Source organism: Heterocephalus glaber, unplaced genomic scaffold (assembly GCF_053883595.1).
Source record: "Heterocephalus glaber isolate CG9 unplaced genomic scaffold, H.glaber_assembly_v1.0 deba00000470, whole genome shotgun sequence".
Classification (NCBI taxonomy): domain Eukaryota; kingdom Metazoa; phylum Chordata; class Mammalia; order Rodentia; family Bathyergidae; genus Heterocephalus; species Heterocephalus glaber.
Window position 1 is genome coordinate 7258290 of NW_028258145.1, and position 24473 is coordinate 7282762.

The 24473-nt window shown below is 40.7% G+C and overlaps 1 protein-coding gene across 5 annotated transcripts in view; it reads left to right on the forward strand.

Annotated features, from left to right (window-relative positions):
- The first annotated feature begins 6035 nt into the window (after positions 1-6035).
- Positions 6036-24473, forward strand: part of Tmem182 (transmembrane protein 182) — a 44090-nt gene continuing 25652 nt past the window's right edge. For 2 of the 5 annotated variants that reach the window (XM_021258136.2, XM_087204009.1), the window contains exons 1-4: positions 6036-6146; positions 6238-6387; positions 6626-6725; positions 8293-8391. In XM_021258136.2, coding sequence (XP_021113795.1) covers positions 6256-6387; positions 6626-6725; positions 8293-8391 — 331 coding nt within the window. In that variant the 5' untranslated portion in view covers positions 6036-6146; positions 6238-6255. Of the gene's footprint in view, positions 6388-6625; positions 6726-8292; positions 8392-24473 lie in introns of all 5 variants that reach the window. The other 3 variants (XM_004844475.3, XM_087204008.1, XM_021258137.2) reach the window with 2 other exon arrangements.

Here is a 24473-nt window from a genome sequence, read left to right on the forward strand (position 1 = left end):
CTCTTCCAGTCCGTTCAGCATTACTGTTTTAATATTTAGATCTTTAATCCATTTCGATTTTGGTTTAGTGCATGGTGAGAGATACAAGTCTAGTTTTAATCTTGGGCAAGTTGAAACCCAGTTTTTCCAACACCATTTATTAAAGAGGCTATCTTTCCTCCAGTGAGGGTGTTTGGCTCCTTTGTTGAAGATGAGGTGGCTGAGTGTGTCTGGAGTTGTTTCTGCCTCTTCTAATCTGTTCTACTCATACTCAGGTCTGTTTCTTTGCCAGTACCATGCTGTTCTTATCACAGTAGCTTTGTGGTAGTTTCAAGTTGGGGGTTGTGATACCCCCTGCCATGTCTCTGTTGCCTAGAATTACTTTTGCTATTCTACATCTTTTCTTGTTTCCAATGAATTTCTGGATTATTTCTCAAGGTCCATGAATTATGCTGCTGGGATTTCAATTGGGATTGCATTGAATCTATATAGCAGTTTTGGAAGTATGGCCATTTTTACTATGTTGATTCTTCCTACCCAGGAGCAAGTCATGTCTTTCCTTTTTTTTTTTTTTTTTTTTTGGTACCGGGGATCGAACTTGGGTCCTTGCCCTTGTGCAGCAGATGGTGAAACTACTGAGCTAAAGCCCTGGCCCTCCATTTTCTGATATCATCTTCAATCTCTCTTTTCAGAGTGTATAGTTTTCTGAGAAGAGGTCTTTGATTTCTTTTGTTAGGTTGTTTCCTAAGTGTATTTCAGTTTTTTGGATGCTATTGTGAAAGGAATTGTTTGCCCTATTTCTCTCTCAGTGAGTCTGTTCGTGTAGAGGAAAGCTATTGATTTTTCTGTGTTGACTTTGTATCCAGCTACTTTACTGAATTTGGTTATTAAGTCTAGAAGACTTTTGGTGGAATTTTTGGGGCCTTCTATATAGAGTATCAGGTCATCTGCAAATAATGACTATTTGACTTCTTCATTTCCTATCTTTATTCCTTTTATTCCTTTCTCTTGTCTAATTGCTGTGGCTAATGTTTACAAAACTCTGTTGAACAGGAGTGCTGATAGTGGACATCCTTGTCTTGTTCCTAATTTTAGTGTGAAGGATTTCAGTTTTTGACCATTTAGTATGATATTGGCTGTTGGTTTTCATAGATGGCTTTTATCAGATTGAGGTAGAGACTGTCCATTCCAATTTTTTGTAGCGTTTTTTATCATAAATGAGCGTTGGATTTTGTGGAATGCTTTTTCTGCATCTATTGAGATGATCATATGGTGTTTGTCCTTCACTCTATTGATATAGTGTATTACATTGATTGATTTGTGTATGTTGAACCATCCCTGCATCCCTGGGATGAATCACACTTGGTCGGGGTGTATGATCTTCTTGATGATCTTCTGTATTCTATTTTCCAGTATCTTATTAAGGATTTTTGCATCTATGTTCATTAGTGAGATTGGCCTATAGTTCTCTTTTTCGATTGGGTCTTTCTTGGCTTTGGTGATCAAGGTGATGCTTGCTTCCAGGAATGAATTTGGGAGTACTGCTTCCCTTTCAATTTCATTGAAGAGTTTAAACAGTAGTGGCAGTAGTTCCTCTCTAAATGTCTTGTAGAATTCAGCAGTGAAGCCATGAGGACCCAGGCTTTTCTTAGTTGGTAAGTTTTTAATTACATTTTTAATTTCATTGATTGATATTGGGTTGTTTGGAATTTTTAGGTCTTCATTCAACATTGGTAATTCATATGTATCTAGGAATCTGTCCATTTCTTCTTTGTTTTCCATCTTATTGGTATATAGGTTCTGGAAGTAGGTATTGATGATCCTCTGGATTTCTGCTGGGTCTGTTGCAATTTCATCCTTTTCATTCCTAATTGTATGTATTTGGGCCTTTTCTTTCCTTTTTCTGATAAGGTTGGCTATGGATTTTTCAATTTTGTTTATTCTATCGAAGAACCAACTTTGGGCTTCATTGATTTTTGTATCGTTCTCTTAGTCTCCATTGCATTGATCTCTGCTCTGATCTTTATTATGTCCTCCCTTGTATGAGCTTTGGGTTTGTCCTGCTCTTCTTTTTCTAGAACCTTGAGGTTCAGCATCAGGTTGTTTAATTGGGGTCACTCTGTTTTCCTAATATGAGTATTCACTGCTATGAATTTCCCTCGTAAGACTTTCATTGTGTCCCATCGATTCTGATATGTTGTATTGTCATTGTCATTTAATTGTAGGAACTGTCTGATTTCTTCTTTAATTTCCTCTGTGACACATTGTTTATTCAGAAGTGTGGTTCAATTTCCATATGTTTATGAAATTTTTCGTGTTTCTTTTGCTATTGATCTCCAATTTCATCACACTATGGTCTGATAATATACAAGGGATAACTTCAGTTCCTTTGCACTTACTTAAACATGTTCTATGAGCAAGTATGTGGTCTATTTTGGAGAATGACTGGTGTGCAGCTCAAAGAATGTGTATTCTGATTTTGTGGGGTGGAAGACTGTAAACATCTGTTAAGTTCATTTGTTAAAGAGTTTGATTTAATTCTAGTATTTCATTGCTCATTTTTTGTCTAGTTGGTCTATCTATTTGTGAGAAGTCTACTGTGATTCTGATGAGCTTCACTTTGTATGTGATTACTTTTCTCTAACTACTTGTAGAATTTTGTTCTTTTGTTGGGTTTCTGGATCTTAACTATTATATGCCTATGTGTAGAATTTTTTTGATCAAGGCTGGTTGGAGTCCTATATGCCTCACTTATCTGTATGTCAAGTTCTTTTCCCCTGCTTGGGAAGTTTTCTGCCATCACTTCTGTGAACAGTTTATGTTATCTGCACTATCTCCTGTTTTTTCATTGACTCTAATCAGTCTTATTCTTCTTTGGATCATCTAGCAGCTGCTGGATTGATTTCTCATGGTCCTTTACTATTTTAAAGACATTTTTCTTTTCCTGGTCACTAATTGTAATCTTATCTTCTATATCTGAAATTCTGTCCTCACATTGGCTCATTCTCCTGTGTAGACTTTCAATGGAGATTTTAATCTCCTAGGAATCTGTTTGCATTTGTTTTATGGATTCCATTTGTTTCCTATGTTGGGGTTCCATCACGTTCCTCAGCTCCTCTATTTTTTTTTAATCTGTGTCCTCTCTAGATTTATTAATTATGTCTTGCACTATGGGCACAATCTCTGTTGTTATGTGAGAAATTATTTCTGATTTCATTTTTTCCAGATCCTCTTTTGTTGCCAGTTCAAGGAGTCCAGATGGTTGAGTATCAGATTGTTCCATCTCATTTCCCTTTGAGGTTGCTTTAGGTGATCTGGAAGTCTGGTTTTGAGACTTGTTCATGTGTCTTCTCATTTCTATGGGGGTGTGTGTGTGGGGGGGTGCTGCTGGTGCCCAAGTGGCTCACCTCCTTGGTTCTGGGTGGGGCTTTTTTCCTATACACTGAGGGTAGTGGTACGGGAGCCCCAAAGGCTCAGCTGCTTGGTGCTAGGCAGGGCTCTGGTCCTCTGCCAAGTTAATTGTTCTTGTAACATGTAAGAATAGAAGGTCTGTGAACAGTACCTCAAAATGCTTATGATGTGACCATTTGGTCACATTGGTAGTGGAAGAGGTAGTGAAAAAGAGGATATCACACAAGAACCATGATGTATAAAAAACAACTAAGATCCCCAGTACCCCCCCCCCAAAAAAAAAACAACTAAGATGAAAAACGTTGCTAGGGTCACAGAGACATGTAGTTCAAACCAGTAAAAGTCTGTTTCAATGATGTTCATAGGAACAGTTGATTTTTAGGGTCATTACTCAATTCACTGTCTTAGGTATGGGCTATGGACCACAATCCCTTTTCTGTAATTTACAGGCTTTAACATTCAGAATTTGAGGGATTTTAGAAAAGATGCAGCATGCATATTCTGTATATTACTTAGCACAGTATCCCCCCTGAAACCTGGGGACACTGTAATCAAAGGTATTCATATTTATACAATAAAATAGATGAGAGTCCTCATTAACTTTATACAGCCTCTTGCCCATCAGATCTGCTTTGTTAAAAGCTTTTTATTTTATATATTGGACTTATTGTAGATATTGTGGACCTGTACCATTTATCCTATGAACAAAGAATTTACCATAAAATATATTTTATAAAAAGATTTTCAGTTCTCTTTGGTAAAGCATTCCAGTTTACTGAAACATAGATTCTCAGCCCTGAGAGTTTTGTTTCTATATTTGTTTACAAATATGCTCAGCATTGTTGGGTGTTGTGCACTACCATGCATGAGTATTTGTAAAATAAAGTGTATCTGACTTACTTTCTTCTGGAGGATGTTTAAATAGTTTTATTAAATACTCTGAGATAATTTAGAATATTGTATAGTAAGACTAGAAACTTTGACCTTAGAAAAAGAAACATTTTGCTCATTATCACTCACAAATAAAATACAACTGGATATTTGCTAAGTAATAGGGTATGTACTGATGATAGGGGTATATATCTTGGCATGTTCATGATCTCAGTGTACTCTAGATTTCAAAAGATTGGTTTTTTATCTTTTCACCATAATTTCTCTAGGTAACTGGAAACTATAAAAGTCATTTCCAGGAATTATAGGGCATGAAATTATATGAGTGGAAATAATAAGACTAAGGGAAAAAATGGAGGGATGACCAAAGATTTCAAGGAACTTACTGAATGGCAAAACCAAATAGAACTGGGTATTTCTTCTCACACTTGATTTTGCAAGATGTCTCTTTTGGTTTGCTTCATTGTTTAGTCTTTTTTCTTTTCTCAAAATTATTTGAGGCACTTTATGTAAGTATATACAAATAGTACATATGGATTTATCCTAAACAAAGCCAAAAGAAGGGGTGAAGGAAACAGATGGAGCTCAGATACCTCCTGAGAAGATGAAGCAGTCCCTGTTATTGTTGAGATACAAGGACATGGTCGCCAAAAGGGCCAAAAAAAAAAAAAAGAATCACTCTCTGGCATATTCAGACATGAAAACCAAATGAACAAATGAACTAATTGTAAAGCAGCAAGGCTTGAAGAAAATGTATGAGGTGTGATCAAACAAGGTGAATGTATACATTTAAAAAATGTATTATAGTAAAGGATGCATTGTCAGTAGTCCCCCTCAAAATACCCCCTCTTCCTTTAAACACAGTTATCCCATCTTTCTCTGAGAAAGACACTCAAGAAAGAAGACTTCCAGAACTGCTTCAGAATGTGGCAAAGATAATGCGATAAGTAAGTTTGAAGTGAGAAGGAGTATTTTTGAAGGAGTTAATGACAGTGTGTGTTTACTGTAATAACTTTTAAAAATTTAAGCATTCACCATATCTTTTGATCACTCTTGTAGATTCGTGAATATTAGGTGGTCAGTATGGGTATTAAGTATGATTAATATTTTGAAGAAGCCATATACTTTGAAGAGAATATAAAGAATAGACCAGGTCCTTTCTTCACCCAGAAAACAATATATTTTTGAGGCTTTTTCTATCATTTCACTTTTGAGATTATTATTCAGAATAACTTGTTATAGATCTGTGAGGTACCTTGGAAATGTTCTTATGTCCTTAGTTGATGATGCATAAATGTATTTCAAAAATACTATCAATATGTATGTCACTATTAAAAAATTTTTTTATCCTTTAAGTGTACATGTGTATGGCTAAACCATCACCCTGAACTAAAAAATTATTTTCTTTCCCCAAATGTTTACAAAGAATTAAGAGGTGAATTACAGCTTAGTCTTTGTGGTTCTTTATAGCTGTGATTTTTGCATATTCAAAGAGAATCTTAAGTGTCTTTGGGGCTGTAATGGTTATTGTGGACCAAGAGAACCTTGTTCAGACACCTTGTATTGGGGTTCAACATTGTCAATGACTTTGCAGCCGCTGGTCATCTGTCCACTTCTATGGATTACTCATCCCTGCCACCTCCTCCCACACCTCCTTAGTCAGGGAAGGTCAGCTATTTTTTGATTCCCATGAGATAATGACAGCTCTTCAATCAGTGCCTTAAAATAGCAGCCATTTTCAGCTGCTAGGCTGGAGTCCCTCCAGGGCAAAGGGGACACAAATCCATGGGTTGTGCAAGTGAGAAGCCACAGAACATGAGCTAGGGGAGACTTCTTGAGAAGATCTTGCCTACTCCAAAATCTTGGTCTGTTTTTGTTTTTGTTTTTGATATTTTTGTTGTTTTTGCTGAGAAGTTAGGCATCTGAAATTTTACAATTTCTTATTTTATTTAAAAGTAAACCAGTGGATTGAAGATGAGACTAAATATCGCCATCTTCTTTGGGGCCCTCTTTGGAGCTTTGGGGGTTTTGCTTTTTCTGGTGGCTTTTGGATCGGATTATTGGCTTCTTGCGACTGAAGTGGAGAGGTGCTCGGGTGAACAGCAAGTGCGTCTCTTCTTTAGAATCCTGGCGTGTCGGGTAGTGGTGAGGAGAGCCTTAATGCAGCCTCTTGGAGTTGGAGAATGTCAGTGGGGTGTCTGTTTATCCATATAAGAGATGTGGGGAGCTAGTGCTCATCATTATTTGGGATAAGATAGATTTCCTTAAAAATTTCCTGCCTGCAATAATTTTGACGACTGTTTCTTGGATTGACAGCAAGCTACTTCGTTTGTGTTCTGTGCAGATAGCAGATATCACCTTCTACCATGAAGGATTCTTCTGGAGATGCTGGTTTAGCGGGGTCAGGGAGGAAAATTATTCCAGCACCTATAAGTTCTGGTACAGTAAGTACAACTTGGCTTTATCCCTTTGTCTCTAAGCTTTTGACTCAGTGCAGATCGCTTAGCACAGGATTGGGTCCTCCAGTCTTAACACGGTGTCTTCAAAAGGTCACGAAGACATTCCTTTTCAGTGGAAATATCTTGAAGAATAGTGATCTTCTGCCACAAAATAGGAGCCTGTATATGGCAAAACTGAAGTGTTCATGGCTCCTCTGCTCATATTTAAAGTACAGTCATCCTAACAAACAAAACAGATGCCGTCTATAGTATTTTTTAAGTGTTTATTATTGCTGTATTGCAAGTAATTATTTTTGGCTATAAAAGTCTGAAATGTAAAAATCCAGAAATAAAGGTATTATTGTATATTTGTAGCTTCAAAGTATGAAAAAAATCTGTTTTTTAAAAAATAATGAAACTTAATTATCATCGGAAGCAGATGAAAGCTTTTTATTTGGGCTTTACCCAAGTTGGTAGGCAATATCAAAAACTGCTTTGCTTTTGATGTATGCATTTTTGAATTGAAACTTTAAAGTTCCCCTTTGAAATGGAATAACTCTTTAAGACTCTGCATTCTTTCAACTGTACTTCTTATATTAATCATTAAAAATCAATTCATTGACAATAGCCATCATTTATTTTATTGCCTCCACCAATGAAAGAATTGTTTATTAGCCTAAAGCTTATTGAGGGTTGGAATTAGTAGTCTTTTTATTAAATGCTCCTGTGAAAAATCAAAGTATGTATATACACAACAGTCAAGATCATGGGATATATCATAAGAACACGAGGGCCCTGAAGACTCATGCAAGCTGATGCCAAATTCTCATATGTAAAAGGGACCAAGTGATGATGCAGAGGTATTTCAGGGGACATGTCGGATGGACTGACCCCCTTACAGTGCATTTTGGGCTGGATGGTAAGCAAGCAACCTGCCAATAGAAATTATTTAGACTTTGGGAAAATAAAGCAGGTCAGGTTGTGCAAGAGGAAGATTTTCCCCAAACACTTAGAGAAAGAAAAAAACATCCCACTCTGCTGTAAAATCTACATAATGAAATTAAGTTTTGCAACAACATACAAGTTGTGTTTTTTTTTTTAATGCTAAAAATGCATTCAAGTCATTAACTGGGATGGTCTATCATTTGCATCTTTTCCCTAAAAATTGAATGGATTTAGAAGAAATTTTCTTTTCATCAGAGCTAATGAATGTGAAACCTAAGTGTTTTGGATTTTTAAAACAATTTTTAAATATCTACTGTTAAGTACTGGAGATTATGTCAACACAAATGAAGAATAGTACCATTCTAAGACAAAACTAAGATCATTTATGTTTATTCCATTGAAATAAATTATGTCTGGTACTTGGACATTCTAGATCAATCCGCCCTCCAGCTGCCCTGGACTTCTTGATATGAGCTTTTGTACCTCATACAAACACACCCTGAGTTTGCTGATGGAACTGGTAATCTTACTTAGCTTGTGTGCCAGGCTCCCATATTTCTGTCCTATTAGGAATGAATCATTGTTGTGCTTCTTGGTGACAGGTATCATCCTTCTGCTCTCTTCCCAGCCAATCAGCCACCATTTAAGAACTGCACCCATGCCTACCTGTCCCCGTACCCCTTCACGCGGGGCCAGCACAACTCAACTGCCTATGATTCTGCAGTCAGTAAGTGCCACCCCTGAATCCTGTGTGAGGTCATCCATCTTCCAGGAGGTCCAGAGTCAAATTTCTGTGGGCAATTGAAAAATAATTTAATGCTGATATTTCTGGTATTTTCTCTGATATTAATCTATTAACTGTAAAGAGATGCTATTTTTAAGACACTATAATTTAAATAGGACACAACTTTGATCTAAATGTAGACCTAAGCCTGACAACTTAGTAGATTAATGAACCCTGTTTCAAAATAAAAAAGGGCTGGGGATGTAGCTCAGTGCCAAAGTCCTGGGTTAGAGCCGGGGATTTAGCTCAGTGGCACTGTGCTTGCCACACTAGCACAAGGTCCTGAGTTCAATCCCTGATACCTCAAAAAAAAAAAAGTCCTGAGTTCTATCCCCAGATATAGATATAGATACAGATACATAATTTATTCCCATATATGTATATTTAATGCTCTGAATATACTTGTATTAGACAAATTTCTCCAGAGTAAAAGAATCAATAGAATACATAAGTAGTTGGATTGTTTCCAGGACCTCTTGCCATACCAATATTCTTAGATGCTCAATTGTCTTGTATAAAATGGTGTAGCATTTGCATAGAACCTACTCATATCCTCCTGTGTACATTGAATCATCTCTAAATCACTTAGAGTACCTAATAAAAGGGAAATGCTAAGTAAATAGTCACTGTGCTGTATTGTTTAGGGAATAATGACTCTAAAGACATTGGTACATGTTCATTACAGACCCAATATTTTTCTGAATATCTTCAACCAATGGCTGGTTGAATCCATGATTGTATAACCAGTGGATATAGATGTTCAGATAGATACAGATATGGACTTAGATACAGATATAGATATACATGTATACATATATAGACAGAACATGGACAGGGAAGGTTGAGGCAGAGAAGAAAGATTATCTATCATCTGTCTATCTATTTATCTATCTACCCATCTATCCTCCTATCTACCCATCCATCCATCCTATCAGTTGAATTTAAAGACTTGGCTCATGAGTTTGTGTGCCCTGGCACATCTGAGATCTGTTGAGCAAGCTCGAGGCTGGAGATTCAGATAAGCAGTGATGGTGCAATCTTGAGGCTGAAGGCTGGCTGGAAACTCTAGTAGAATTATTATGTTGCAATCTGGTTTTTTTTTTTGGTTTTTTTTTGTTGTTGTTGTTGTTTTTGGTACCAGGGATCGAACTTGGGTCCTTGTGCCTGCGCAGCAGGCGGCAAAACCACTGAGCTAAATCCCCGTCCCTTATGTTGCAATCTGGTGGCTGAATTTCTTCTTCCTCAGGAAACCTGTATTTCCTCTTTAAGGTCTTGAACTATTGACTGAGGCTCACTCACGTCATGGAGAATAACCTGCTTTCTTCAAAGTCAGCTGATTGCAGATGCTAATCAAACCTAAAACAAAAACAGAAACACATCCATGGGGCGCCATTGTCCAACCAAGTCGAAACATGACAATAACCATCCCAGACCTTAACAAATTTTTATATAACTCTTCCATTTTCCCATCTTTCTGTCAAATACACATTTCCGTACACTAGTACTTTTGTTGTATGTTTGTCAGAGATTGTAGCATTTGTTTCTACTGCATTAGCAGGGCCTTTGTGGAGTGAGTGTGGGGTGTGGATGGGGCATGAGTGGGAGGATCTACAGCTATGCTCATCCCTCAGGGATCCCTGGGGGGTCCCAGGACTGTGGCCCCTTGGTCTTGAGAACCTGAGCGCTGTGGGTGTTCCCTCCTGCTAAAGCCTGCATGAGGCTGCTCACATACATCCTTCAGATCCCTGTATGTGTTGTGTAAGATGTGAACAGGGTCACTGGAGAGAGAAGAAAGACATGGGTGGCATAGAAAAGAGCAGAACAAACTACTCTGGTTTACAGAAAAGTTACAAAGAAGGGATCTCCTCACTGGAGTTGTTATTTTATAAAATGAACTGTGAAATAATACAGGGTTGGCTTTCCAGAATGCTGGGTATTTGCATTAATATTAGTATTGTTGTTATTCATATGTTTCAGTCCTTTCATAAAAGAGGTATTATAAGCACAAGATATTTTAAAAGGTTTTTACATATTTGAAAAGTCTGCACCTCAAAAAGATAGTGGGGAACTAGGAAAACAAGGTGACATAATCTACGCATAATCTATGCATAATAACTCTGATGGCGATGGATAGTGAATACATGTCAGAGAAATTACACTGCAATTACACTTGGAATTATTATGTAGCACTGCATATAATTAGTGTGTCATTTTTTGGATCTAGTGACAAAACCATTTCCAAGTTTTTTTTAATCGTCAAACTCTTTTTGGCACACATATCGTAACTCCTTATTCACTTTAGGCAACTTTATCAAACACTTTTGAGCAAAAATGACTGAGATGTGCAAAGATATGTCTGACAACAGAAATAATCTTGTTTTTTCCTATCCTCATCATAATGCACAAGGACATCAGATGTTTGTGCAATTTACATTTTTCTTTGTCTCCTGTATACAAGAGAAGGGCATAGATGTCATAAAAGTATTCCACCTGGCTCTATGTGTTTTCTTTCTAGTCAAAGACACCAGGCCCCGGAGCTACTATTTAGCTTTACATAGTTTCATGATTAGTAAGCATTAAATACTTACCAAGTTATTCTCAGTAAACTGAAAGTATTGTTTATAAAATCTGAGGTGTAATGGCCTGGCAAATTGTTCATAGAATGACTTTGTATTCTCCTGAGTTTTATAATGGCAATTAGTCAATAATGAATTCATTGAAAACAGTAAATTGGCACATAATTTTTTGGAGTGACTTAGAAACTGAGACTTAGAGAAATCATGGAACTCTGTCCTCACACAGCTGACTCTCAGCAGAACTCCTGTAAAGATCCAGGTTCCTGGTTTTTGTTTTATTAATAATCTTGGACACTACAAGTATGAAAAGGATGGCGGTAATGTTTTCTGATAAGAAGCATGTCTTCTATTTGTATCTCAACAAAAGACCCAGTTAAGTCTTTACTGGCTTTTCTGTCTGTCTGTCTGTCTGAACCTGATCTGTGAATAGAGTCAGGTCTAATTCAGCTCTCTCTCCTTCCTTTTCTCCCACTTCTCTTTCTTTTTTCTTTCTTTTTTCTTTCTTTCTTTTCTTTCTTTCTTTCTTTCTTTCTTTCTTTCTTTCTTTCTTTCTTTCTTCTTCATTATTTTTGGTTCTCAAATAAATATTCTGAATTTTAATTATTCTCAAATCCAGTTATTTGAATGATTTTCCAAGCCTCGGGAGATGGCCTCATTCTCAGAATTGTTTGCATACTTCGAAGTCTGTTAACCAATTCCATTACCTTTTGAGATTTGTCAGTTTAGATTTTTCTGGTTTGTTTCATGCTTACATTTAGTTACAGTTCACTTAGCTGGTATCATTCAATAATGCTGTACTGGACATAAATTAATTTTCAAGATAATTCTAACCCAACTGAACTCATTTTCCCCTGTCTTTGGGTTCCCATAATCTCTGACCCCTTCTCCCCACATCAAGGGGGTGTTGTACTTTGCTGTGATTTTTCACCTTAGTTTCTTCAAGGTTTCTCATGACACAGAGTGTAACCTATCCCTAGAATTTAATATAGTAACTGGTAATTGGGAGATGCTTAAAAAATTTGTGTTGAATGACTAGGGGAAAAATATTTAATACTTTCATCAATAAACTTTTTACTATACTGTTTTTTTAGATAGAAAAATTTAAAAACTAAATTATATACTGATTTTTTTCTTACTTTCTGACAGTGCTGGGGATTAAACCCAGGGCTTCAAATATGCTAAGCACATGTTCTACCACTGACTTACACCCTCAGCCCAGATTTTCTTATTAAGCAGCATATAATGATTATAATTTGCCCTGTTCTTGGTTAGTTTTAATAAATATGGACACACAGGCTAGCCACTCTGGCCTTTGTGTTTCACAGCTTCAGTATTTGTCTCTGAATTTAGGAACTTTGTATAGCCACAACCTGTCCCAAATTCTGTGCCTTTCTTCCTCCTTCCTTCATTGTTCTAATAAAGTAAGTTTATCTTTCCTTCTTCTTTCAACTTCAGTATTCTGAGGAAGCCTCCTTGCTGGTGTCCTAATCCACTAACACATGGACTAGGCCAGGTTATCCTGTATAAAAACATTCTTTAATTTGATAATTCATATAACAGGTTTTAATTATTTACTTGTGCAGTTATTTCATTCCTGGATTTTCTTCCTAAGCTTCCTGAGAGTGGGGATCTTGTGTATGCAGCTCCTCATTGCTTTAGAGCCATGTAGACTAAATGCCCAGTGCAGTAAATATTTGGGGGAGACTCCCTGTCACACAGGGCTGTGCTAGGAATACTGAAGCTTAAGTACCTATTGGTGGACATGGGATTTCTTTAATGCTTTACTAAATGGACTCAGATTACTTGTAAATATTTTTTGCAAGGGTTTTGTAATTTTCAGTCCTCAACTGTTTTTCCCCGCACCAGCCAGTTGTCCTGCGGCTGTATTGTCCTGTTTGTATATTTAGTGTTCTTTTCTCGGCTTCTTTTTTCACTCACTCTTGTGAAAAGTATAAGCAGAAGTCAATGCTGTGAAATGTAGCAGGTAGACAGCTGGGCCAGATGGTGGTCAGCAGGGTGCTGGGCTACAAGGAATAGGAAACATAGAATTCAAAACAAGGGCAATTGTTCTCCCACGGCAGGGTCAGAAGCAGCTGCCAAGATGCTGCTGTTGGGGACTGGACCAGGCCCTTTCAGGCTTTTTTTCACTTGTCTTCATGTTTTCCTATCTTCAGCAAAGCAAGAGCAGCTCCAGAATCGACCGCCAGGCCTCTGCCAATGCTGTATTCATGAGAATGCTGTCACACGTCCTCTGGGCTGGGCTATGGGGACTTTGGGCCTTGTTCCTATGGAAAGGGAGAGAAGCAGAAAGGCTGGGGTTGGGGGCCGAGAAGCACCTGGAAGATGCCACATTGAGGGCATCTTCATCATCAGCTGCTGAGCAAGATATGAGAGTAAAAAGATGGAAAGTGAGCAAGGAACAGAACTGCTATCTGAAGACTTGACTTATAACACGAGGTAGCCAAACAAAAGACAGCCAGAGGGGTCTAGGATGGTAAACAATTCCCCTTTGAAGAAAGTGAAATTTAATTTAAACAACATACACTAAAAAGTAAAGGGAAGACTAACCCTCAAACAATCAGTATCATTTTACTATTTTTCTTTCCAATATGTATTACATGCAGAGTTGTAATCATTATAAATATCAATATGTATCTTATTTTTCTATTTTTATAATGGCATATATTTTCCATGTTTTTACCTAATGCTTTTCAAAGTTTAAGTAGTAGTAGCCACCTCCATATTAAAAATAATTCCATGCATATAATGCTTTTCTTAATTTTATCAGTTCTTCAGATTACCTTTCCAGAAGTGTGAATGGTCAATCAAAAGATAGAATTGTGCCCAATCGCTCGCCGACTGGTACTGATTTTTAGCACCAGTAAAATGATTTTCAACTAAGAATTTGGTGAAGAGGACAGAAACACAAGTGTAAGAGACAAGGCACATTTGCCATGGAGGTTGGATCTAGTGTGGGTCTGGACATAAATGATTTAAATTGACTGCGGAATTATCAGCGTGAAATAACTCAGCATGGTGTAGCTTGATGTGCAAACTGGTTTTCTTGAGAGTCATGGGTCAGCCCAGCAGACACTGAAGAGAAGCTGCAGAGGTAGTTTTTAATATCAGATGGGGTCTTTCAGAAAAAAATAAAATCACAAGGAAGAAGTCAGGAAACATGATTATAGTGAGGGAGAGGAGGGACAAAACAAAGGCAGCCCACAAAAGAAAGAAGTGCTGAGAACTAGGGGAGAAGTAGTAGTCTGGAATGTTGTTGTGTTTTTGTTGGAGGAGCAGGGGAGGGAGTGTTGTTGGGAAGGAATTGAGGTCCCTGTGAGGAATGCAGAGATGAGGAGCAGAGGAAGTGGATCCTATTGTCATAGGGCCAGGTGAGTTGCAACTATAGAGATGCGCCACACTCCGAATTAAATTGAGTCCTTTATTATCATAGCCCGCATTCCAGAGTGGCTCATCCCAGAAAAACTCTGGACAAAGGAAAGGCAGTTTGCAGGGTCCTTTTAAGGGCTGTTCTATTTGGGGAGAGCTCAAGGAGAGGGGGAGCACAAGTGGAATTTCACAGGAGTAGAACTTTGCTAAGCTAGTGGGGGTCAGGGAAGTTTCACACAGTTTAATTAAAACAAAATATCACACGGCTGTGGAGTTTTCTGTTTACAAGGTAGTAAAGATAACATATTTGCAGACACACAGGATGCGGCAGTCTGTCATGCATTAACTGAGGGGACTGGACTTTACATAAATGGAGTCAAGTTGACTATCACACTATATTGGTAAAGATGAAGTTTTGTGACCCAATGGCTACCTCCACCCAGGGCTCTGCACCCAATACCCATACGGTTTCCAGCTTTCCAGGACTGACTCTGGCCCTGTACCCCACATGCTCTGCTGCTTCTGGCGAGTGGCTGGATCTAGCCATGTTCACTGGGGAACAGTGACCAGGTCTGCCCAATCTCTTAGACCATATTCCAGCACATTTTGTCACCGATGATCCTCCGGAGAGCCCATACCATTCCAAGGTTCCTCTTTCCTTCCCTTCTCCCAAGAGGAGAAATAAGACACTGTGAGCCTCGTACAGGGCAAAGCTGCAGAATGCTGGGAATATGAAGCTTCCCTGGATACAGAAAGCCAGACCTTTGCAACTGGCCGACACTTGAGCTGGGAATAGCTGCCAGAGAGCAGGCCACTGGTGGACAAACAGGGTCCCCAGAGAGCAGCCCAAACAGCAAGCAAATATTTGTTTACTGCACAGGGCAAGGCAAAACACAACAGAGAAATGAACGGCTTTGGCCTTGCAGTTGATCCTTCAGAACAGCCCAGGACAAATTGAGATTTGAGTTCAGAATTAATAGAAATGTAAATATTGATCCTATGTGGGACACACAGTCGAACCGTGGATATCTAATCTCACTCTGATACCTACCCTCTCCCCCTACTGGCAGGCTGATTTTCTGCTGTAGCTGGGTCTTATTTATAAGGGTTTTTTTCGTGTGTGTGTGATTCTGTACATGATTCTAAGCATTTCTTCTATGCTTAGTTTGTAAAGACAAAAACATGTACTGCAAAATTTAATGGAAAACACAATCCAGCCATTTTGTTTATCACAAATGCCAAGGACCTAGATACTCGGAAATACATTAGTGTCAACTTAATTTTCTGCTATTCGTTCAAATCTGAGGAGTCCCACAGCCGTGGCCACAGTCACAGCATGATGTTATAGGATGGCTGCAGCTCCTGATCCACTGCTGGCTGCTCTTGCAGGACTGCAGCATGGGTTCCTCCCATCCAGGTGTGGAGGTCACTCCCAGGCCCCGCATCCAGCCTCCCATCTGCAGAATCAACCTCGTGGAGTCAGTTCTGCACTTCCAGTGACCAGGAACAAAATAGTGGTTAAAAATGCTAATTTTTGGAGGGTGTGACTTTGAATTCTCTAACATTTGGTCTGCAGTGCATAGAACATGGCTTCAATAGCAGGCTGTAGCATTCCATACTCAAGGACTCATAGCAGTGTGGCCTGGCTTTCCCTAGGGGACCAGTGGCTCCCACCTCTGTGCAGCAGAAATCACCTCCCATGGTAGGGGTCTCCCGGGGCTGAAGAGCAGGGTTTCTCCACTTTCACACTGTTCCCAGTGTGGGTGAGAGAATTCTCCATGGCTGGGACTGCCTGCCCTCTGTAGGATGTGTGGAAGCATCCATGGCTGCCACCCCTGGGAAACTAGTAGCAGCCCCTCCTGGTGACCACCAAAGCTGTTTTCTACATGTTGACCATGTTCAGTGGGCTGGGCTTAGACAGTGGCACAGAACCTGCTCTCTGCTGAGAACTCTGGGCCTTTACACACCCATTCCTGATTTCTGACCCAGAGCCTGAGTGCCATGTGGAGTTACAGTCGCCCCCGGTAGATAGACACGGGGATGGCTTCCAAGCTGCCCTCTGGGCACCATAACCTGAGGATGTTCCATCCCTTATGGGACATAGTCCCATACTGCACAGAACCTAGCGCATCCTCTCTGTATTTTAAGTCATGTCTGGATGTATTGTTCCGGGAATAGTGACCAGAAAGAAAGCCCCTGCATGTTCAGTACTGATGCACTTTTCTCTTGGATATTTTTGAGCTGCAGTTAGTCAGCTGAGTCCTCAGATGTGGAAGCTGCGGAGATGGAGAGGTGACCATGTAATTACTGTGCCTACATTCCACTCCCTGCAGCTCAGTCCTACATCCATGACAGTACTTGGTTTTCTCCTGCTTCCTTCTTTCATGCACACCATCGAAACCTGAAAGAACTACATAGCTCTCTCGGGCTCTCTTAACTTTCAACATCATTGCTCCTGCCTCAAGCATTATAGCTCTTAGGAGAAAGTATGGATTAGAGTCATCAGAAAACATTATTGAGTGCCTATTGTCTGCTAAGCCCTGATCTGGGTGATGCAGGCTCACCCCTGAAATCTCCCCTGCATTATAGTGTAGTGGGAAGGCAAAAGCAAACAAAGCAATTCAGCAAAGCACTTGGAGGGAAGCGGAGATTGTTGAGCTGTGTGTGGAGCAATCCCAGAACTAAGGAGGAGGCCAGGGGGAACTCGAGGAGCAGGAAGTGAGTGTGTTGGGTTGGACAGCCTGGGGTTGATGTGGGCTCCACCATGCAGACAGTTGGCTTACCAGACTCCCTGATACCTCTTTTGGGACTAAATAGAAGCACAACAGAGAGAGTAAAGCTTAGGGACAGGCTTGTAAGCAGGACTCCATGGGAGCAGCAAGCTGGGCATTCAGTTTGCAAAATGAAAATGAGAATAGGGCTGGGGATGTAACTCAGTGCAGAGTCCCTGGGTTCAGTCCCCAGTAACGTGTGTGCACTAGTTCTGAGTGCTTGGGCAGGCTCCTTAATCTCCACCCACAAACTGCTCTGTGAAAGGGGTGAGAGCAGTGCCTGCCTCGTACTATGGCTGTGGTAGTGAAGAGATAATCCACACACTCGGCAAAGTGGCTCCCTGCTTGTTTGTATTCAGTAAATGGCAGCGATTCCTCCGCTGCTTACTGATTTGAGTCACCCACCATAAGCCCTCATCAGGACAGATTCATCATAGTTTCTCCAAGAGATGTTGAAGATGCCTGGAGGTGTTATGTGGGCCTTTCCAGTGCAGAGTCTGGAGCTTCACATGGGGGAGTCACTGCACAAAGGTGTCTTTAAAGCCATGCAACAAGATGAGACCATCTGTGGAGCAACTGTGGGAAGAAAGTAGGTCAGTCCAAGGAGTAAGCCCTAGAATATTCTTTGATGAGAGTCAGAAGAAGAGGCAGCAGCCCGGAGGACTGAGGGTGGGCAGCTTTGGAGACAGCTTTGGAAACTGGGTGACAAGGTGCTCCTCAGAGCAGGCAGTGGTGACCTGGGCTGCAGGCTGCTGAGGAGCAGAGCTGGGGCGGACAGCTGGCCAGAATGCAGCAGGCTGTTCAGAACGACAGAGAAAGACATGTTGATGTTCTTCCCTCTGGCTCTCTTCCTCCTCCTCCTCCTGTTCCTCCTCCTCCTCCTCCGTTTTCCTTTTCCAATTTTAATTTTTTACTAGTGCATGTTTCCAGGACACAGTGATCACATGCCTCATGTGGAGTTGTACATAGACAATGTCTCAGCTCTCTTTCCAACTCTTTTCCCTCCCCTCCTTTCTCCCTCCCTTTATGCCTTGACTCCTTTCCCATTTGCAAAAGACCTATCTCCGTGCTTCCTATCATCTATCTTTTATTTTGTTCTTTCTTTATATTTTGGGTTTCTCGTATGAGAGAAACCACGCAGTATTTAAGCTGTGCATCTGATTTATTTTGCCAGGCTCACCCCACGTTTCCATGTGATTCATACATGCTGAGCGTTGGACTCCAGGCTGAGGTGACTTAGTGAAATTATCAATAGTTGGAGATGTAAATAGTCAGGGGCAGCATTGTTATTCCTCAGAAGCTACACATTTATATTCTTGTTTCTTCTATCTGCTTATTAAAACTATAAGCATATTGGTAATTTGTAAAAAGGAAAAATAGTTGTTGTTATTTTAGCAAATTTGCTAATACCACTATAAAATGGCTTAATTTCCAGGAACTACCATCATCAATAAAAAATATGGGTGAGGCTGGAGGGGAAAAAGACCCCTTCTACATTGTTTGTGGGAATGTAAACTGGCACAACCACTATGGAAATCAGCATGGAGATTCCTCAAAAAACTGCAACTAGAAATTCCATTTGACCCAGCTGTTCCCCTTCTAGGTATCTTCTCAGAAGAGTTCAAGACATCATCGTACAGTGATCCACACTCAGCCATGTTTATGGAAGCACAATTACTAAGAGCTAAATCTTAGAAGCAGCCTACATATCATCACACTATCGAAACCTAAAAGGACTACATATCTCCCTCAGACTCTCTTATCTTTAAACTTCATTGCTCCTGCCCCAAGCAGATGAATGAATAAAGAAAATGTGGTATTTATACACAGTGGAGTACTTAGTTTGCTATAAAGAAGGATAAACGAGTCATTTGTAGGAAAATGGATGCACCTTGAGACCATGATGTTAAGTGAAATAAATCAGACACACAAGCTTAAATACCACATGATTTCTCTTATATAAGAAACCTGAAGTATAAGTAAAGTGCAAAATAAAAGATATATGATAAGAAGTAGGGAGATAGGGCTTTCTAAAATGGAAAGAGGACCAAGAAATGGAGAGGAAGGAAAGAGGAAAGGGACAAGGAGTGAAAACAGGAATTGAGATGCATTGTGTCCATGTGCCAACTCCCCACAAGGATTATGATCACCATGTCCTGCAAGCGTGCACGAATAAGAATGCTGAATGGCTTGTTCAGTGGTAGATGGAACCCCAGCCTAGCCATCCTTGTGGAGGCCTCATTCTTTTGTGTATGACCGCCCTGAATCCTGATACTCACGCATGCGGTTGGGTTTACTGCTGCCTCATGGAAGGTAAGGAAACCGGGACAGACTTAGGTCTCTCATCCCAGGACCATCCTCAGCAGGTAGCTACCTCCATCATTCTGACTCTGTGGCAACCTCTTGATAACACTGTACTGGAAACTATGTTGTCTGTTCCTCACAAACAATAGATATTTTAGAGCAAAATCTCCTTGTGAATTGGAAAACATTTGTTTCTTAATCCATTCTGCCAGTCTATTTCTTTTGATTGGTGAATTGAGGCCATTAACATTGATGGTTATAATTGATAGATATTGATTCGTCCTTGTCATGATGTTTTACTTTTGTTGGCTCTTTTATTTATTTTTCCCCTTTTCTGAATTGGGGAAGCTTTGGTGAGGTGTATAATTTATTTTTTAGTTTTGGCATAAGCAGTCCATAATAGTTATTCTTTTACCATGTTTTGCTCTTTGAAAACAACTTGAGGGTTATGGGAAAATAGTCAATGTGAATATAAAATGTAGTTATTTTAAAAGATAGTTTTTATCAGACAACTTTGTTAATACTGAGATTCATTGCTTCAAGTTCGCCCATGGCTGGGGCCAAGGCTGTTACGCAATCAATAGACCATTGATTTAGTATTGCTAGGCGATCTGAACTATCCACAGAACACAAAGTGTTAATTTGTCTCCAGAGAGACAGTGGTTGTTGTGCAATACAAAGGTATTTGTTGTAACAGTGTGCCATTCTGAGTAGCCAGGGAGGGTGGGAAGTCTTCCAAAGACATATGCTACCGTGGCCATCAATGCGCACAAACCACGCACATGTAGCTATGGGGACACTGCTTGATCTTTGCAAAGATTTTCCGCACACCCTGAGCAGATTCAGAAGGCTGATCCTTTCCAGCAGAGAGACCCAAGTTCCACGTGTGTAGGTCATGATCACAGGGGCCATGCAGCTGCTGGCCCTACATGCAGGAGAGTTGGGGGTGACTCTCGGGGCCACGGGTTCACCTTGTGTAGAGAAGCAAGTGAAAAGCAGAGAGGCTGGCAAGGGGCTGGCTTTTACAGCACTGCAAACAGTGGTGAAGTCAGTGAGCAGAATGAACTCTAGGTTGCTGGGAGGAGAGGCCCATGGAGGGCAGGTCTTTTGCTTAGTGAATGCTGACTCTGAACACCGATGATTATGTTTCTTGCTAAGTAGGGAAGTGTAGGTTCCCTGACCTGAACTGACTAAATAGAAGAAAAGATGCGCATGTTTATCATAGTCATGAAGGCCATCCCAGAGTGCAATTGCTCACCAGCCCAGCCTGAGTCAGAACTTATACCCCTTTCCATAGGAGAGGGGGAGATCAGGAATGTAGACAACTTAAGGCAATGGTGAATTATTTTGAGGCAAATTCAATGGGGTTTGGTAAACATCCAGTGGCCAAGGACAAAGTTCATGGGCTCTGCAGAGTAGCAATGGTTGGAAATGATTCTCTGTGGAATACTGAATGGGATCTAAATAGAAGACAACAGAATGTGGTAATTCTGTCCAGGTGTCCACTGGGATAGCTTTTAGTCTTTCTTCCTGCAAGAAAGGTTTGCTAAACGCAAACTCAGGGAAGGGCCCAGTGGTAGCTTCTTTCTCCCTCGGAGGAACCAGACATTACACAGGCAAGGAGCTGGTGCAGGAACATCTCTTCTGTAGTCTGCTGCTTTCCATGGTTCATTAATTTAACATGAGTCATATTCTGAGGTGACTGTCCCTGGATTCCTTTGTCGAGCATAAGCAACACGCCAAAGTGCCAGAAGACATTAATGACATCCCCGCTACCTTGTTTGCCCCAAGAAGACAGTCATTTGACCTGGGCTGGGCTAGGATATATTCATGCCTGAGAGGTCACCTCCTGGCCTCCCCAGGGCCTGACTGTACACCTGACACTCTTCTCTCCAGGGCACGTGCTGTGGGCACAGAGCCTGGGCACCCAAGGGCTCTTCTCATCTCTGTGCTTTATCTTCTGCCTAAAATGTTTTGCTCCTTTTCTTTTTTTATTCCACTTCCTCCATAAGGTCTCCCTGCTCATTTTATTTTCCCCATGAGGCAGGCTGGTCTCCACAAAGCATTGTCAGATTTTTATTTTTTGGTGCCTTATCTCAAAATATTTTACCCCTTAACAAAAACAGATTAGGAAATTGCAAAGTTTTCAAAGAAAGTAAAGGAAGTATGGGATCACTTCCCTTTTTCTTTATCCATCTTTCTCATTGAAAACACCATCATGCAAAAGCAGACTGCAAACTTTTCCTTAGTGTTTTGATATTAACAGATTGAAGCCCTGTGGGGCCAAAAGCAAAAGTTTCATTCAAGTGAATCAGTGATTTTTTTCCCATATAATTTTTGGGAGAAGATTGCCAAACTTGGGTCAAAAAATGTCCTGTGGACCAAGACCACATCTTGCAAGGAACAAAATAATACATTTCCTGTCTTCTCCACATCCCCCTGCAGCTGGTCCCCCAGCACCAGAACTGGTCACTGTTCTGCAAGGTCGCACTGTGCCTCATGCATGCACCACCACTCTCTTCTTCTGGGTCCCCAGTCTGTGCTGTCCACTGAGCTGGCTCTGTTTCTGGTTTCCCTCCTCCCCTCTGGAAAGCCTTGTGCAGTGTGCTGACCTCAGCCTGCTTGCTTCCTCTGCTCCTGAGTTAACCACCACAGCTGATGTGACAGCCACCTGCCTGGGCGTTTCTGTCCTCTCGGACTGCGTGATGGCATTCGCTGTACACTCGATGTTGAGAACCAGTAAGTGTTTGCCTCACCATAGCGCTGGATGCAAGATAGCTTTCCCATGGATGTGTGAGCATGGGTGAGTGGGAGGATGGGATTCAATTTAATTGTTAATCATTTCTTTTGTTGAGTGTCTCAAATACAAATAGAGGGAAAATGCCAAATCATTTTAGGACTATTCTGGTGTGGAAATGGTAGAGTCCCATCCCTCAGAGGAAGATTCCTGATGGATAACAGCATTACTCATGTACAGGTACAAACAAACAAATGTAAACAAATTGTATACCTAAAAGGTACCAATAAAAGAACTTAAGGAAAAAAAAATAAAAAAATAAAATCACACTCACAAAAAAATAAATAAGACCTCAAGATTTCCTGGAGAAATATGAGTTCTAGGATTGATGTTGGAGATGAATAGCAGCAAATCATCTGAAAAACATGAAATGAGAGAGTCAGTGACCATGGAAGATATAGAACAAGTACTTGCAGCTAAGTAGGTAAGCCTGTGCTGTAATGACTTAGTACTGTCTGCCCAAAGCTTGGGTGAACAGATTTCAATTTCATGTTCAAAAAGGTATCTGAATAAGTGGTCTTGCAGGTGCTCCTTCCCTGGGGTAACAAATGTTTCTAGATGGAGTCCGTGAATTTGCTTCTCTTGCAATATGTTTGGAGCTGGGCAGGAACTGTCATAGAAATCTCCAGTGTTCTTGGTTCATTTCCACCCCTGGTATTTCAGGCCCAAGGATAGAATGTCTCCCTCCCTTGATGCTCTTACTAATACCCAAGTGTTAACATCCATTCTTCTATCCCTCAGCTCTTCTCCTCAAGTACCAGTTTCTCCCTAGTAAGGATTCAAGTAGTAACAACTTTCCAGCTTTTGTGGGATTCATTTCCTTTTGTATGCCCTGTATTCCTTATTTTTATGAGTGTTTGAACTACACGATGATCACATCCTAGCGGGGAGTTGGTGCATATACATAAGACATCTTAATTCTTTCTGTGTCCTCTTCCTCCTCCCTCCCTTCACCTTCCCTCCATCTCTTAGTCCCCTTCCCATTTGCAAAAGATCTATCTCCTTTTTTCCAATTATCTTTTATTTTTCTCTTTGAATTATTTATTCTGTACTTTGGGTTTGTCATGTAAGAGAAACCATGTGGTATTTAAGCTTGCATGTTTGATTTACTTCACTTTAAGTTATGTTCTGAAAGTGCATCCGTTTTCCTACAAATAACTCAAGTTTATCCTTCTTATGGCATAGTAGTACTTCATTGTGTATAAATACTACATCTTTATCCATTCATCTATTGATGGGCATAGGGGCCACTTCCAAGATTTAGCTATTATGAATTGTGCTGCTATAAACATGGGCATGCATGGATCATTGTAATACAGTGTCTCTGACTGTCCTGGGAAGTTACCTAGCAAGTGAATAGCTGGGTTGAATGGAATTTCTAGTTTCAGTTCTACTCTTACTGATGATGCATGATTTACAACCAGGTACAGCCACCATGTGTTGAAAGTGCCATGCCTGAACCATGCACATGAGGCACCTAACCCACTGTGTTTCCTGGCTGTAGTCTGAGCTTCCAATCCCATGGTGCCGCATTGCCAGCGAGGCTCCCACCACACCCACATGGCGGTAGCCCCAGAATAGACTCAAACTCAAAATGTGGTTTCTCCTGAGTGCGGACCACTCTTGCACCACTGTAAAGTCTACATTCCTGTTACCATAGTCACCGTCCCTACTGGCTCTGATACTGCACGGCCACCCTCCTGGGTACCTGGAAACCTCCCTTCCTGTCCCCAGCTCCTTAGGAGGAGCAAATGAGACCCTGAACACAACTGCACTCTCCCCTGGGAGGAAATCCACCAAGGACTTTCTCAAGGTCATGGACAGACAGGAAGGTGGAGGTCCTGCTCCTCCTGCTCAGTGCTTCTTCCTCTGGCAATTGGTCAGGTTCTTAGAGTAGGAAGTGCATAACCTCCATCAGATCTCTGAGTGTTCCTTTTGTCTTGAGAAAAATGAATGGGCCATGCCGAGCCCTGGACCAGTTCATCCGGTACAGGACCTCAGAGCTCAGGCACAGCCACAGGGACAGCCTGTCCTGGTGCATGGTGCAGGCAAATCTATTTTTTAGTCCTGTGCAACCCTGCGGAGACCAGCAGAGCCTGGCAATGAAGCACAGGCTGCTGGTCCTGTCGACAGAGCCCCTCACCTGGAGCCAAGCAGCAGCTGCCGGAGGTTCTCTTTTGCTGCGGGGAA